The 13,307-nt window shown below is 49.0% G+C and overlaps 1 protein-coding gene across 1 annotated transcript in view; it reads left to right on the forward strand.

Moving 5' to 3' along the window:
- Positions 1 to 13,307, forward strand: part of Gabrr2 (gamma-aminobutyric acid type A receptor subunit rho2) — a 42,476-nt gene that overhangs the window by 12,400 nt on the left and 16,769 nt on the right. The window contains exons 3-6 of the mRNA XM_006975296.3: positions 6,044 to 6,111; positions 8,874 to 9,097; positions 9,836 to 9,918; positions 10,061 to 10,201. Of these exons, the coding sequence (XP_006975358.1) occupies positions 6,044 to 6,111; positions 8,874 to 9,097; positions 9,836 to 9,918; positions 10,061 to 10,201 (516 nt within the window). The remainder of the gene's footprint in view (positions 1 to 6,043; positions 6,112 to 8,873; positions 9,098 to 9,835; positions 9,919 to 10,060; positions 10,202 to 13,307) is intronic.

Below are 13,307 nucleotides of genomic sequence, written 5' to 3' on the forward strand. Positions count from 1 at the left end.
TGCTTGCAAGGGTACGAAGGATAGGATACCTAAAGAGGTGAGAGGGGATGCAAGGCCAGAAGGGGAATTGAGAAGGAGAAATGGTTCTCCACTGTCTCCGAACCTTGTTAGAACACACAACCCCAACAAGGGCATGGTAGCTTCCATGGGCTTGTCTTCCACTCCTTGATTTACATTATTCTTTTTTGTTTGTTTGTTTGTTTGTTTTTTGTTTTTTCAAGACAGGGTTTCTCTGTGTAGTTATGGTGCCTGTCCTGGATCTTGCTCTGTAGACCAGGCTGGCCTCAAACTCATAGAGATCCGCCTGGCTCTGCCTTCCGAGTGCTGGGATTAAAGGCATGCACTACCATCACCTAGCAATTTCATTATTCTTACAACAATCTCCTCATCCTACTGAAGAACTGGTTGAGGACAGGAGTGACATGTTCAGAGACTGCTTCCCTAGTCCACGGTAGACCTAAGAATGACCTCACTCTTGCCCACCTGTGAGGCCACAAAACCCGCAGTGTGCCCCCTCCTCCTCTTCTACTGTGATAGAGGAACTGCATGATGTTGGCTTAATGCTGACTGTCCATCATTGTGTAGTGTGTGGTGGGGTGAGGGGTAGGGACTGGAGGAGGTGAGATGTTTTCTTGAGTGCAGTCAATTACCTGGTGGCACTAACATTCCTGGTAGCTTTTACTCATGCTCAGACACTGAGATGACTAATTTTAGCTGTCAACTTGACTACACCTGCAATCAGCTATTACCCAAGCAGCTGGACACACTTGTGAGGGATTATTCTTCATTGAGTCATTTGAGATTCGGGAGACCCACCCTAAATCTGGGCCATAGCTTAGAGTGGCACCCACATAGAAGGACACTGAAGAAGGAAACTTTTGCTTTCTGCCTGCTTTCTCTCACTCTTGCTGGCAAGTTCATCTATCCTGCAGTGGAGACAATGCCTTTGCTGCTATTAGGACTTATTTCTTCAGGATTCTAATATAGACTGAAGACTGGCTGAGACATTTAGCCTCATGGACTGAACAACTGTCAGATTCTTGGCCTTTTCTTCAGGAGACAGCCATTGTTGGACTAGCTGGGTCACAACTTGTAAGCCACTCTAATAAATACCTCTTTAGATGTATAGAAATCGTTCTATCAGTTTTGTTCCCCTAGAGAACCCTGACAAATACAGACTGTGGAACTGGAATGAGTATTGCTGTAACAAGCCTGTCCATGATGGTTTTTTGTTTGTTTGTTTTCTGTTTTTTGGAAGAAGACTTTGGGACTTCGGGCTAGGAAAGTGGTTGAGTGCTGTAAGCAGAGATTAAGGAGCTATCCTAGCAGGAGCTTGGAATAAGGTAGCGCGGAGAGCAATGTGGACTATGAAGGCCCAGCTCAAGAGGCTTCAGAGGAGAACAGTATTAACAACTGGGCTAGGAACCATTCTTGTTATATTTTGACAAAGGTTGTAGCTGCTTTTTGCCCTTGTCCTAAAAATTTGCCTGAGAAATTGAAAAAATAATGGACTAATTTCCTTGGCAGAGGAGATTTCAAGACAGCCTAATCTGATGACTTTATGTAGGTCTACAGTGAAAAAGAACAACCTGGGCAAAAAGAAATAAAAATGTACAGTTGGAGGAGAAAAAGAGCACCAGAAAATGTAATGTTGGAGCCAAAGCTTATGATGGAAGAGATAAGGAGAGGCCCTGTGTGAAATGGGATACAGGGAGTGGGGAGTAGAGCCCTCAGGGCAAGACCCTAGCCAGATAACCCTGCAATATGTGGAAGAAAAAGGCTTGAGGAATATTCCATTCCTAAGAAGCAACAGCGAATCAAAGCTTATGCAAATGTAATTCAAAGAGGGGCCAGCCTCCAACCCAAGTAGATACCCGAACATGGCAGCTTTGGCCAAGTAGTTCTGCCTTTAGTTTCATGAAGGATACATGAGTAAAGGGATTGTGGAATCTTCTTCAGTGGTTAAGGAGAGCTGCTGAGGCTAGGCATGTGCCAAGGGAATCCTTGCATAAAGGCCCCAAGATGCCATTGTGTGAAGATGTGAAGGTGAAATCTGGATTCTGCTAACAATCTCATGATGTTGGAGGTGCCAAGGCTGAGGGATGTCTGCCAGGGAGAGCTAAGGACAGGAAGTGGAACCAACTGAAGAGTGAGAAGTGTTTTGTAGTCAGCGAAGCTGGAAGATCAAAGCCATCTAAGCCCTTGACATCAGATATGTGGTTAAAGGTTTGAAGTTTGCTCTGCTGGGTTTAGGTCTCGCTTTGGTTCCTCCCTATGCTCCTATTCTTTCCGTTTGGAATGGTAATTTATATTATGTGTAAATGTATGTTGGAAGTATGTAATTTGCTTTTTGATTATACAGGAAGTTCCAGTTAAGAGATTGCCTCGGGTCTATACAAGAGACTATGTACTTGTAAAGTGTGTTGAGACTATGAAAGACTATGGGAACTTTTGAAGCTGGAATAAATGCCTTTTCTATTATGATATGACCAGGAGCCTATGAGGCCAGGGAATGAAGTGTGGTAGTTTGAATAAGAATGGTCCCCATAGGCTCATATATTTAAATGCAAGGTCCTCAGTTGGTGGAACTGTTTAGGAAGGATTTGGACATGTGCCCTTGTTGGAAAAGGTGTATCACTGGGGGTGAGCTTGGAGGTTTCAAAAGGGCACGTCATTCCCAGTTAGCTCTGCCTTGTGTTTGTGGGTCAGGATGTAAGCTCTCAGCTAAATGCCTCAGTGCCATTCCTGCCCACCTGCCTGTTGCTGTGCTTCCCCCAGGGGTGGTCATGGACTCTAATCTTCTGCAAGTATTAGACCCAAATTAAACGTTTCCTTTTATAAGCTGCCTTCATCATGGTGTTTTGTCATGGCAATAGAAAAGTGTCAAGGACAGACACTGACATGATTTGAAGCTGAGCTGTATATTAAATTCTGTATATTAAAGTGAAGTTCTATGTATCTTTGTTATGCCCAGATCGTGGGGACCCCCAAAAGACCACCACAGAGACCGCATCCCGTATGTAAAAGCTTTGGAAAAAGCCTTTATTTCCAAGCTTGGAGCTTGGTCCCTCTGTCTGTCTGATGCAGCAGTGAGAGCAGAGAGCCCAAGCCCAGGCAGGGTGGGGTTTTATCATAGCAAAGGTTGGGGTAAGGGGATTTCCAAGGTTCAGGACTCTGATTGGCTGACATTCGTCTGGGGGTATAGGGAATGTTTGGAATGTCAGGTACTTATTTTTTCAGGGTCCGGGTGTTGCCTGTCAGAAGCTGTGTGGTCAAGCTGTCTTGCCCTCCCCCCATCTTCATATATAAATATATAATATAAAACAGTTGCATTGGTGGCTCTGGACTCTAGTCTCTTTTCTTGAGCCCTAAGAATTCATCTATAGTGTCACATACACTCCTGGTTCCCTCCAGAACTGACAAATGCTCCTAGGAGACCTAACACCAGGCCCCCGCTTTGGTTCCTCTTCCCCTCTAACATTGCTCCACAAGCCTGCACAACTCTGTTAACTGGTGTCTTCACAAAGAAGAGGGCATACTGGGTCATAAGTCAGTGGTAGAGTTCTTGCCTACCATAAATGAGGCTCTGGGTTTGTTCTCCAGGACCACTGTTGTTAGCGATAGAATCCTTTGATTCTTTCCAATGATAGAGTTGGGTTTATAGTTCAGTGGTAGAGTGTTTGTCCAGCATGTGTAAGACCCTAGGCTCAATTCTGAGTACCACACACATACACAAAGTCCCAACATTAAAACAAATGTTCAATTCCTAAATAAACCTGACTTAAAACATGATGTACACTCTTTTAAAATTTAGTGCCAGAGGACTGGAGTGATAACTCAGTGGTGAAGAATATTGGCTGCTATTGGGGAAAATTATAAAGGCCACTCCACGTAGTTAAAAGGAAGATTTATTTAGTGGATGACTTACAAATGAAGGAATAAATAGGTTGTGGGGGGTCTGGGGAAGGTGTATCGCAATCCAGCGGTGTTCTCTGGAGCTCTGCTCGGTCAACCTCCACCGTCCAGGGTCCAGGCACAGAGAGCGCGCACAGCGAGAGAGCGCTGGCCCATCCAGCTCTCGGGTTTCCAGCACCTCCCCTCGCCCCGCCTCGTAGGCGTGACAGTTGCCAGAGTCTCAATGGGGGTTGGAACTTCCAGATCCAAGCTGGAATGGCTACCCACTACAGGCTGCTCTTGAAGAGAACTGGAGGTTCATTTCCCAGCACCCATGTGGAAACTTACAACCATCTGTAAATCCAGTCCCAGGTCATTTGACTCCCAGCAAAACACACACACACACACACACACACACACACACCCTGAAGTTTAGTGCTGTATGCTGTTGTTGGCTTATTAGGAATTTAGATTCCATGTCCCGAGTGAGGCCGGCTTGTGAACTTGCCTTTTTTTTTTTTTTTTTTTTTTTTGGTTTTTTCGAGACAGGGTTTCTCTGTGTAGCTTTGCGCCTTTCCTGGAACTCACTTTGGAGACCAGGCTGGCCTCGAACTCACAGAGATCCGCCTGGTTCTGCCTCCCGAGTGCTGGGATTAAAGGCGTGCGCCACCACCGCCCGGCTTGTGAACTTGCCTTTTCATTCCTTGTTTTCACTTCATGAAATAAATTGATGCTTTTGGATGTCTCTTTTGGTTTCTTCCTCTTCTTCTTCTTCCTCTTCTTCTTCTGTGCATTGGTATGAAGATGTCAGATATCCTTGAACTGGAGTAACGTTGGACAATTGTGAGCTGCCATGTGGGTGTGCTGAGAATTGAACCCTGGTCCTCTGGAAGAGTAGCCAGCGCTCTTAACTGCTGAGCCATCTCTCCAGCCCCAACACTGTGTTTTTGTTTTTTCCAAGACAAGGTTTCTCTGTGTTGCTCTGGCTGTCCTGGAACTTACTTTTGTAGACCAGGCTGGCCTTGAACTCACAGAGATCCGCTTGCCTCTGTCTCCTGAGTCCTGGGACCAAACAGGCACACCACATTCTTTCTATAGCTTCTGGGAGGATTTATAGAACGGTGCTAATTCCTCCTAAACCATTGGTGCTTTGCTGGTAAAGCTATCTGAACCTGGTATTTTCTCTGTGGGAAATTTTTAATCACAGACTCAACTCTACCTGCTTCTTTAGAGTGGCTGTTTGGCTCTGAGCATAAAGATGTTAAATATGCTTGATAGATCCCAAGTCCTTATTTTTGTTCCTCTTATTTTTTTAATATTAAAGTATATTTTTTAAATTTTTATTTAAAAAAATTGAGACCTGGGCCACCTATGATGCCAAGGCTGGCCTCAAAATTCAATCTTCCTGATTTAGCATTCTAACTAGCTCAGATTTTAGGCATGCACCTCTATGGCATCATTAATATCAAAATCATTAAAAAAAATTTTCTGCAGTATACATGTATTAAAAAGTGCACAAACTAAGTGCTCAGCTCACTAACTTCTCACTAAATAAACTCACCAATGTAACTACCATTCAGCTCAGGAAAAAGACAGGGCCGTAGATAAACCCTAGGTGAACAGTTTTAGAAATCTGGCCATAGATCTCATCCAGTGTGCCTTCACCTTCCACGGCGCTATGTCTTGTGCTGTGATCTAACTTGGTAGAGATCTCATCTCATACTAGACTGAAAGCCAGTAGAGGGCGGAACTCCTGCTGTGTGTTAGCGTCTCTGTAGGAAGTGATCCAACCTTGGGCCAGTGACCAAGATGTCCGCTTGGGCACTGGGGTCCTACTGTTGCTCCCATCCACCCTCCAGACACAGCCTAGGATAGAGACAAGCGTAGTCCAGCTTGTAACTCGCCCAGCAAGCACAGAGGACATTCACTTCAGCCTGGGAACACCATGCAGTGCAGACTCAGTCTCAGACCTCACTGATAAAGTATAAGCACCTTATACATCAGGTGCGCACAGAAAACACCCCACATAGGATTCTGAGTTCCGCCTCACCCCCGAGGCAGCCCTCTCTCCACAGGGGAGGTGCTGGGCCATCCCTCAGCCCCAAGTGGAGAGGACTTCACCTTACTCGGCTGTCTCTCTCTCCCACAGGCCCTGCCATCCCTGTGGGCGTGGACGTGCAGGTGGAGAGCCTGGACAGCATCTCCGAGGTGGACATGGTAGGCACTGCCCCAGGCTGGCCTCTCCCGGGAGGGATCACACCGCTGAGATGTTGAGAGCCTGGGGGCCTCAGGGTACAGGTTGTGTCTGTGAAAGCAGAAGGGACCCAGGTCGGGTCTTGGAAGAGTTGGCCCAGGTGCAGTAACATCTAGAGCAGTGCTCTTATTTCTGTGGGTAAAGTCAGCTCGGGACTGAGGCCCACCTCTGTCTTCTGAAGGCCTGCTGCAGGCAATAAAATGCAGGGCCCCCAGTGAATCTCACTTGGAGGAGGGCGAGGGACGGCATTTTGATTGAAACCCTTCAATGCTCTGATTTTCCATTCTACCCCCACCACCTCCCTCTTGCTTGGCAGCCCCTCCCCCACTCCATCCTCCAAGTTCGCACCCATCTTGTGACTCTCTTGTGAGGCTCACTCACATTGGAGTGCAGCTTGCCGCCCCACACTGTCTGTCTTCTCTGTGTTCGGTGCTCTGCTCATTAGTTTTACAAACTTCTTCTGTAGGTAGCCTTCCTCTGGTCCTCCCAGGAGGTTCCCTTCTTAGACTCTCTGTCTTTGTTGAGATAAGGTTCCTTTAGAGGCCCACCCGGGCTCCTGGTCTCGTGGTTCTGCTTTTCCTTCATAACTCATATAGTCAGTTCCAGTGGTGCTATGGCGTTATTTTGGAGCCAGCTTCCTTCCTTCCTTCCTTCCTTCCTTCCTTCCTTCCTTCCTTCCTTCCTTCCTTCCTTCCTTCCTTCCTTCCTTCCTTCCTTCCCTTCCTCCCTCCCTCCCTCCCTCCCTCCCTCCCTCCCTCCCTTCCTCCCTCCCTCCCTCCCTCCCTCCTTCCCTCCCTTCCATTCCTCCTCTTCCTCTGCCTCCTCCTTGTTCTGTTTTTGGCAAACAAATCCAAGGTCTTGCACCTGGCAGCAGATACTCTAGCATTGAGCCCCCCCCCCTCCACCGCTCCCCCCACATTCCACCCCCTTCCTTGGTGCTGAGCAGCAGAGCTGAGAACCACACGCTGTGTGTCCCTCAGAGCTCCAGCTCCTGGCGGGAGGAGATCTAGCTGTGGAAGGTGTAGATGTGAAGGTCTCCAAGATACGGAGCACACCCTGCCAGCTCCTCCGGGTATTCACCAGCTGGGTTCAGCTGGCTCTGAGGTCAGCCCCGCTGCCCTAGACTGCAGTCAGACACTAAGTCAGTCTGTGAGCAGCCATCTGCCCTCCTTCAAGTGTGGCTTCAGACTGATATCCTAGGGAGAAGTGCCTAGAAGGAAGGCTTAGTTAGGGCAGCTGTTGCTGTGATGAAACACCGTGACCTAAAGCAACCTGGGGAGGAAAGGGTTTAGTTCGCTTACATTTCCTGGTCACACTCCATCACTGAGGGAAGTCAGGGCGGAAACTGAAGCAGAAATCACCGAGGAACCATGCTTACTGGCTTGCTCAGCCTGCTGTTTTCTTTCTTTCTTTCTTCCTTTCTTTCTTTCTTTCTTTCTTTCTTTCTTTCTTTCTTTCTTTCTTTCTTTCTTTCTTTCTTTCTTTCTCTCTCTCTCTCTCTCTTTCTTTCTTTCTCTGTCTTTCTTTCTCTCTCTCTCTCTCTCTTTCTTTCTCTTTCTTTCTTTCTTTCTTTCTTTCTTTCTTTCTTTCTTTCTTTCTTTCTTTCTTTCTTTCTTTCTTTCTTTCTTTGCTTTGGAGACAGGGTCTCCCCTGTGTGTGTCAGGCTGGTCTCACAGAGATCTGACTGCCCCTGCCTCCTGATTGCTGGCATTAAAGGTCTATGTCACCATGCCCAGCTTCATCCTGCTTTCTAAGAATGACACCTGACTGTCCAGGTTTCTCTAACTGACCTCTCACATGAAACCTATAGGGGAAGTGTTGGAATTCCTGAAGCTGGCTGCCTCCCCCAGAGCTGTTCCTGCTGGGACAGAGACCTAGGCACACAGCTTTCAATTGTGACACTTGGCTCTCTCACGCTCTGTCACATATTCTGGGCTGGTCGAAATCATGTGATATGGAACTCCCCACACCCTCAAGGGTTACTAAAAGTCAAATCTTTCCTTTGTTCAGGGGATTAGTTTGAGACTTTGGAGGGAGACTGTTGGGGAGGTGACCTTGAAGGCTGCTATCTGAAAAGGCTCCTCTACCACCCATCTCTGTCATTCTCCCCTCCCTCCCTCCCTCCCTCCCTCCCTCCCTCCCTCCCTCCCTCTCTCCCTCCCTCCTTCTTCCCATTCCCCTTCTCCTTTCCTTTTCTCATTCTTACTCTCAATGAAGCTCCTGTCCAGGTTTTAAAGGGAAGTCTCCCCTTCTCTTTAAGGCTCCATCATGTTTAGATCTCCATTTATTGCACTGGCCTTACACTCTTCCTCCAACCTTGAGTCTTAGTCATGGCCTTGAGGCCCTGTTCTTCTAAGAAAATTCACCGAAGGGAATTCTAACACCTTCCTTTCCAAACTGCTGATACTCATCTTTTTTTATGGTAGGAAAGACTGTGTGTAGGGACCTCATGAAAAAGACCAGGGTCTTGGAAAGCACTATATCCTGCTGGGCTGTGTGGCCAGACTGTGGCACCTTAGCTGTGTTTTCAGTTATAAAAATGAGCCACTCTCTTCCTGATTGCCACAGGGCCATCGCGTTGGCCTTTGTGCTCAGGACTGCAGAGCCCTCACTCTGAATCTGGAGGCAGAATCGAGGGGATTCTGCAGTAGAGGATGACGGGTCAGTTGCAGGGAGGGATGTTCTCTAAGCCTTTCTAGCTAAAGGACTTCTTCCCGGTTCCCAGGACTTCACCATGACCCTGTACCTGAGGCATTACTGGAGGGACGAGAGGCTGGCCTTCCCCAGCACCAGCAACAAGAGCATGACCTTCGACGGCAGGCTGGTGAAGAAGATCTGGGTTCCCGACGTCTTCTTCGTTCACTCCAAACGGTCGTTTACTCACGACACCACCACGGACAACATCATGCTGAGAGTGTTTCCAGACGGCCATGTGCTGTACAGCATGAGGTAACAGTCCGGGGCCATTATTCTCTTGTCCAGTGTCGTTCCAGGGCGTCTTCACAGCTCCTTCAGCCCTGACGAGTTCGTCTCTGTAGTAGGGTCTAATGGTTGGCCCAAGCCTTTTGACGTCAGTCAGTCAGTCTGATGCCGCCCCTGCGGATGGCAACGTCCTCTTAGCTGGGGTCTTACACTGGAGCTAAAAGACGAGTTTGGCCCAGACTTGATGGGAACAATGACCTTTGATTCCTTAGAGTCTATGACTCTAGTTAATTGGCAATAAAGATTTTAAATTCCTAACAGTAGCTACTGTTGGCTAAGTGCTAGTGCAGATTGGCTTCGGGCACACTTGGCGGTTTGAAGGGTCCTTGTTCCTGGCCTGTTTGTGAGAGTCACCAGAATCAGTGTTAGTGCCAGATACACTCTTCTCCTGTGTGGACGATGGTGAAGGCCTCGCCTCCCAGGCGTCTCTGAGGGAGGCAGCCCTGCTGGCTGAGGTGGTACAAGAGAAGGGCGCAAGTGTGGACAGTTAGCAGCCAACACCCCCACTCCAGCAGCTGGGGGACAGCAAGCCCAATAAAGAAGACCAAGCTCTAATTATGTTTCCGTGGCTTAGATGCCTGACCTCTGAAGGTGACCATGGAGGTTCCTGCCACCCTGGGCGCTGTATTGGGTCTTCCTAAGTGTGGGCGGAGCCTGAGCTTGATGGCCCGCCCCCAAGCCACCTCATGTCTTTGTGTTGTGCAGGATTACCGTCACTGCCATGTGCAACATGGACTTCAGCCACTTCCCCCTGGACTCCCAGACCTGCTCCTTGGAGCTGGAGAGCTGTAAGTATCCACTCTCCCATCTTCGCGGCCCTTGAGATTCAGGAGATTGAGGACTGCCTTCTGGGCTAGGAGCTGCTCCCCCGGGCCCAGGATTACACAAGAGAGTAGAGGTGTTGAGTTCCCTTCTCTTCCTCTCCCCGAGATGCATACACAGATGAAGATCTGATGCTGTACTGGAAGAATGGGGACGAGTCCCTGAAAACGGACGACAAGATCTCCCTGTCCCAGTTTCTGATTCAGAAATTTCATACGACGTCCAGACTGGCCTTCTACAGCAGCACAGGTAGCTACTGTCTCAGCTAGCCTCAAATGTGGAAGAGACACATTTGAGTTCTCCGGCCTTCACCCTTTCCACTGCCGACAGACATACATCATTTTGATTTGACTGTTCAAATAAAGCATAGTCCCAAATAGCATTATTATTATTATTATTATTATTATTATTATTATTATTTTGGTTTTTTCAAGACAGGGTTTCCTGGTGTAACTCTGGCTGTCCTGGAACTCACTCTGCAGACCAGGCTGATCTCGAACTCACAGAGATGCGCCTACCTCTGCTTCCCGAGTGCTGGGATTAGAGGCACCACCATCACAGCCTGGCCCTAAAATAGCACTTTTTAAAAGCAGGAAATAGAGTCAAAACTCTGCTATCTCCTGAGATCCCACCCCCAGAGGGGACATAAGTTAGTAAATCCCCTCAAGACACCTTACGGTAGCCATGGATTTCATAAGAATGGGGTTGTTTGGCATGCTGTTCTGCAACCTTACTTCTTCTACTTCACAGCTATGCAAGGGAAAGTTTTTATTATTTATATTCTGTTTTCTTTTTCCTGCTGGTGGCTGAACCCAGGGCCTTGCACATGCTCAGTCCATGTACTACCTCTGACTTACACCACCAGTCCCAGGAGGGTCAATTTTCAGCACTTAGTTTAACCCCTTCCATCCGGGGCCATGCTTGAAAATTAGAGGGGGTCCATTTGTCAACCTTTGTCTAGTCTCACATTACACTCCTTGATTAGATGCTTTTAGGACTGCCGTAATGAAATTCTCCAGACTGGGTGTTTGAAACAACAGACACTTATTCTGTCACAGTTTGTTAGGCAGAGGTGTGAGGGACAACGGTCCCTCTGCAGGCGGGGAAGAGCCTCTGCTGTGTGCCAGCAATGCCTGGTGCCCTTGACCTGCAGGCGGGGAAGAGCCTCTGCTGTGTGCCAGCAATGCCTGGTGCCCTTGACCAGCAGGCGGGGAAGAGTCTCTGCTGTGTGCCAGCAATGCCTGGCGCTCTTGACCTGCAGGCGGGGAAGAGCCTCTGCTGTGTGCCAGCAATGCCTGACGCCCTTGACCTGCAGCTGTGGCGCTCCAACCTGCTCCGGCCACCGTGGATGTTCTCCTGTGTCCCACTTAGTGTCTTTCTCACGTGTCCATGTCCAACCTCCCTTCTTCTGGAGGGACACAAGTCACTGTGTCAGGGTCGATTAGAATCCAGCATGACCTCGTTTTGTCTTGATGAGATCTGCAAAGACCTCGTCTCTGAAGAAGGTCCCTCTGAATCAGTGAGAGTGAAGACTTCCGTGTATCTGTAATAACATTTCAACAGTGCTTCTGCAGGCGCAGGCTCCTCATGGGACTCTTACGTCATCACCGCGTGTCCCAGAGCCGAGATGCCCAAACCCCTCTATGGAAAGCTTTTGCGTGCCTTCCTGATCCTGCATGCTCTGCTAGCTGTCACCTGCCCCCACTCACCCTCTTCTCACAGAGGCGCACACTGGAAGAGCACAGGCCCGTCTGCGCTGTGCTGGCGTCAGGACGTCACACGCCGCATGTCCGCGGGGCTCATCCTCATCCCGGCCCTTCCACTCAGATACCCACATGACTTCCTTATCTCTTCATTTAGCGGTTGTCGTGTTTACTTTTTAAAAATATTTGTTTTATTTTATGTAGACAAGTGTTTTGCCTGCATGCATGTATGTGTACCATGTGTGTGCCTGGTGCCATCTGATGTCAGAAGAAGGCATCAGATCCCCCGAAACTGGAGTTATGGATGGTTGTAAGTCACCATATGGGTGCTGGGAACCAAACCCAGACTCCGGACAAGGAGTCAGTGATCTTAACCACCGAGCTGTCTCTCCAGCCACCTTTTCTGTTTCTTACCAAATTCAAATCCATGAAGCCATGGCTAAGAATTTCTTACATACCATTTATTGTGTGTAAATTAATTTCTACCCTACAAACCAAGACTTTGAAGTTGTTGTTCCTTGATTTCATATCAGGAAACTGGGACTTTAGGCTATTGGTTCCAGCTCCGGAGCCGTGAGAGGCCGCATCCGCCCCGCTTAGTGGCTTCTGTGCTGCGGCGGCGGTACACTGGCCTGTGTTCTTCCCGTTCAAGCCTTTCTGGAGCTCAGATTCAAACGCATTTTTCATTCCACTCTTCACTACATACGGCACTCATGCCACGGGAATGGTGGCCTCACACGGGAGTCACACACATGTCCCCTCACACGGGAGTCACACACATGTCCCCTCACACGGGAGTCACACACATGTCCCCTCACACGGGAGTCACACACATGTCCCCTCACAGGGGAGCCACACACATGTCCCCTCACACGGGAGTCACACACATGTCCTCTCACACGGGAGTCACACACATGTCCCCTCACACGGGAGTCACACGCATGTCCCCTCACACGGGAGTCACACGCATGTCCCCTCACACGGGAGTCACACGCATGTCCCCTCACATGGGAGTCACACGCATGTTCATAGCTCTTTTCTCTGTCCCCGTGTTCCCGACACAACATCCCTGCTCTTCTTAAGTAGAAGCACGGATGGCGGGCTAGGCCTTGCCGGAACAGAGGCAGCTGCCAGGAAGAGTCTGCACAGCTGACGAGCAGTGTGATTTCCTTCAGGGATGTCTTTGGAGGGGGAGAACAGAGCAAAGGTGGGGTGAGGTGGGGGTGGTCAGCTGATTCCCGTTCTTGAAGATCGCTTTCTGTTTGTCCGTCCCCCTAAGGCGCCAGCCCATCCAGAGAGCCCAGGAAGCCATCAGTAGACAGCGGCCAAACCCTCTGAACACACCCTGTTGTCCCGGCCTTTCCTACTGGTCTAACCTCCCTCCCCGCTCTGTATTTACCTCCTGCTCTAGCCAGTCTGTCTGCTCCCCAGCGTTTCTTGGGAACCTGAGGGATGCAGTCTCAGGATGAGTCACGTATGTGACTCCCGTGTGAGGGAACATGTGTGTGACTCCCGTGTGAGGCCACCACTCCCGTGGCATGAGTGCCATATGTACTCAGCCCACCTGTCCCCACATCACCAAAGCTAGGTGATCACAAGCGGAGTTCCTGCAAGCCTGCAGAGTCAGGGCGGGGTGGGCATCACACAGACTT

Source organism: Peromyscus maniculatus, chromosome 2 (genome assembly GCF_049852395.1).
Source record: "Peromyscus maniculatus bairdii isolate BWxNUB_F1_BW_parent chromosome 2, HU_Pman_BW_mat_3.1, whole genome shotgun sequence".
Taxonomy (NCBI): Eukaryota; Metazoa; Chordata; class Mammalia; order Rodentia; family Cricetidae; genus Peromyscus; species Peromyscus maniculatus.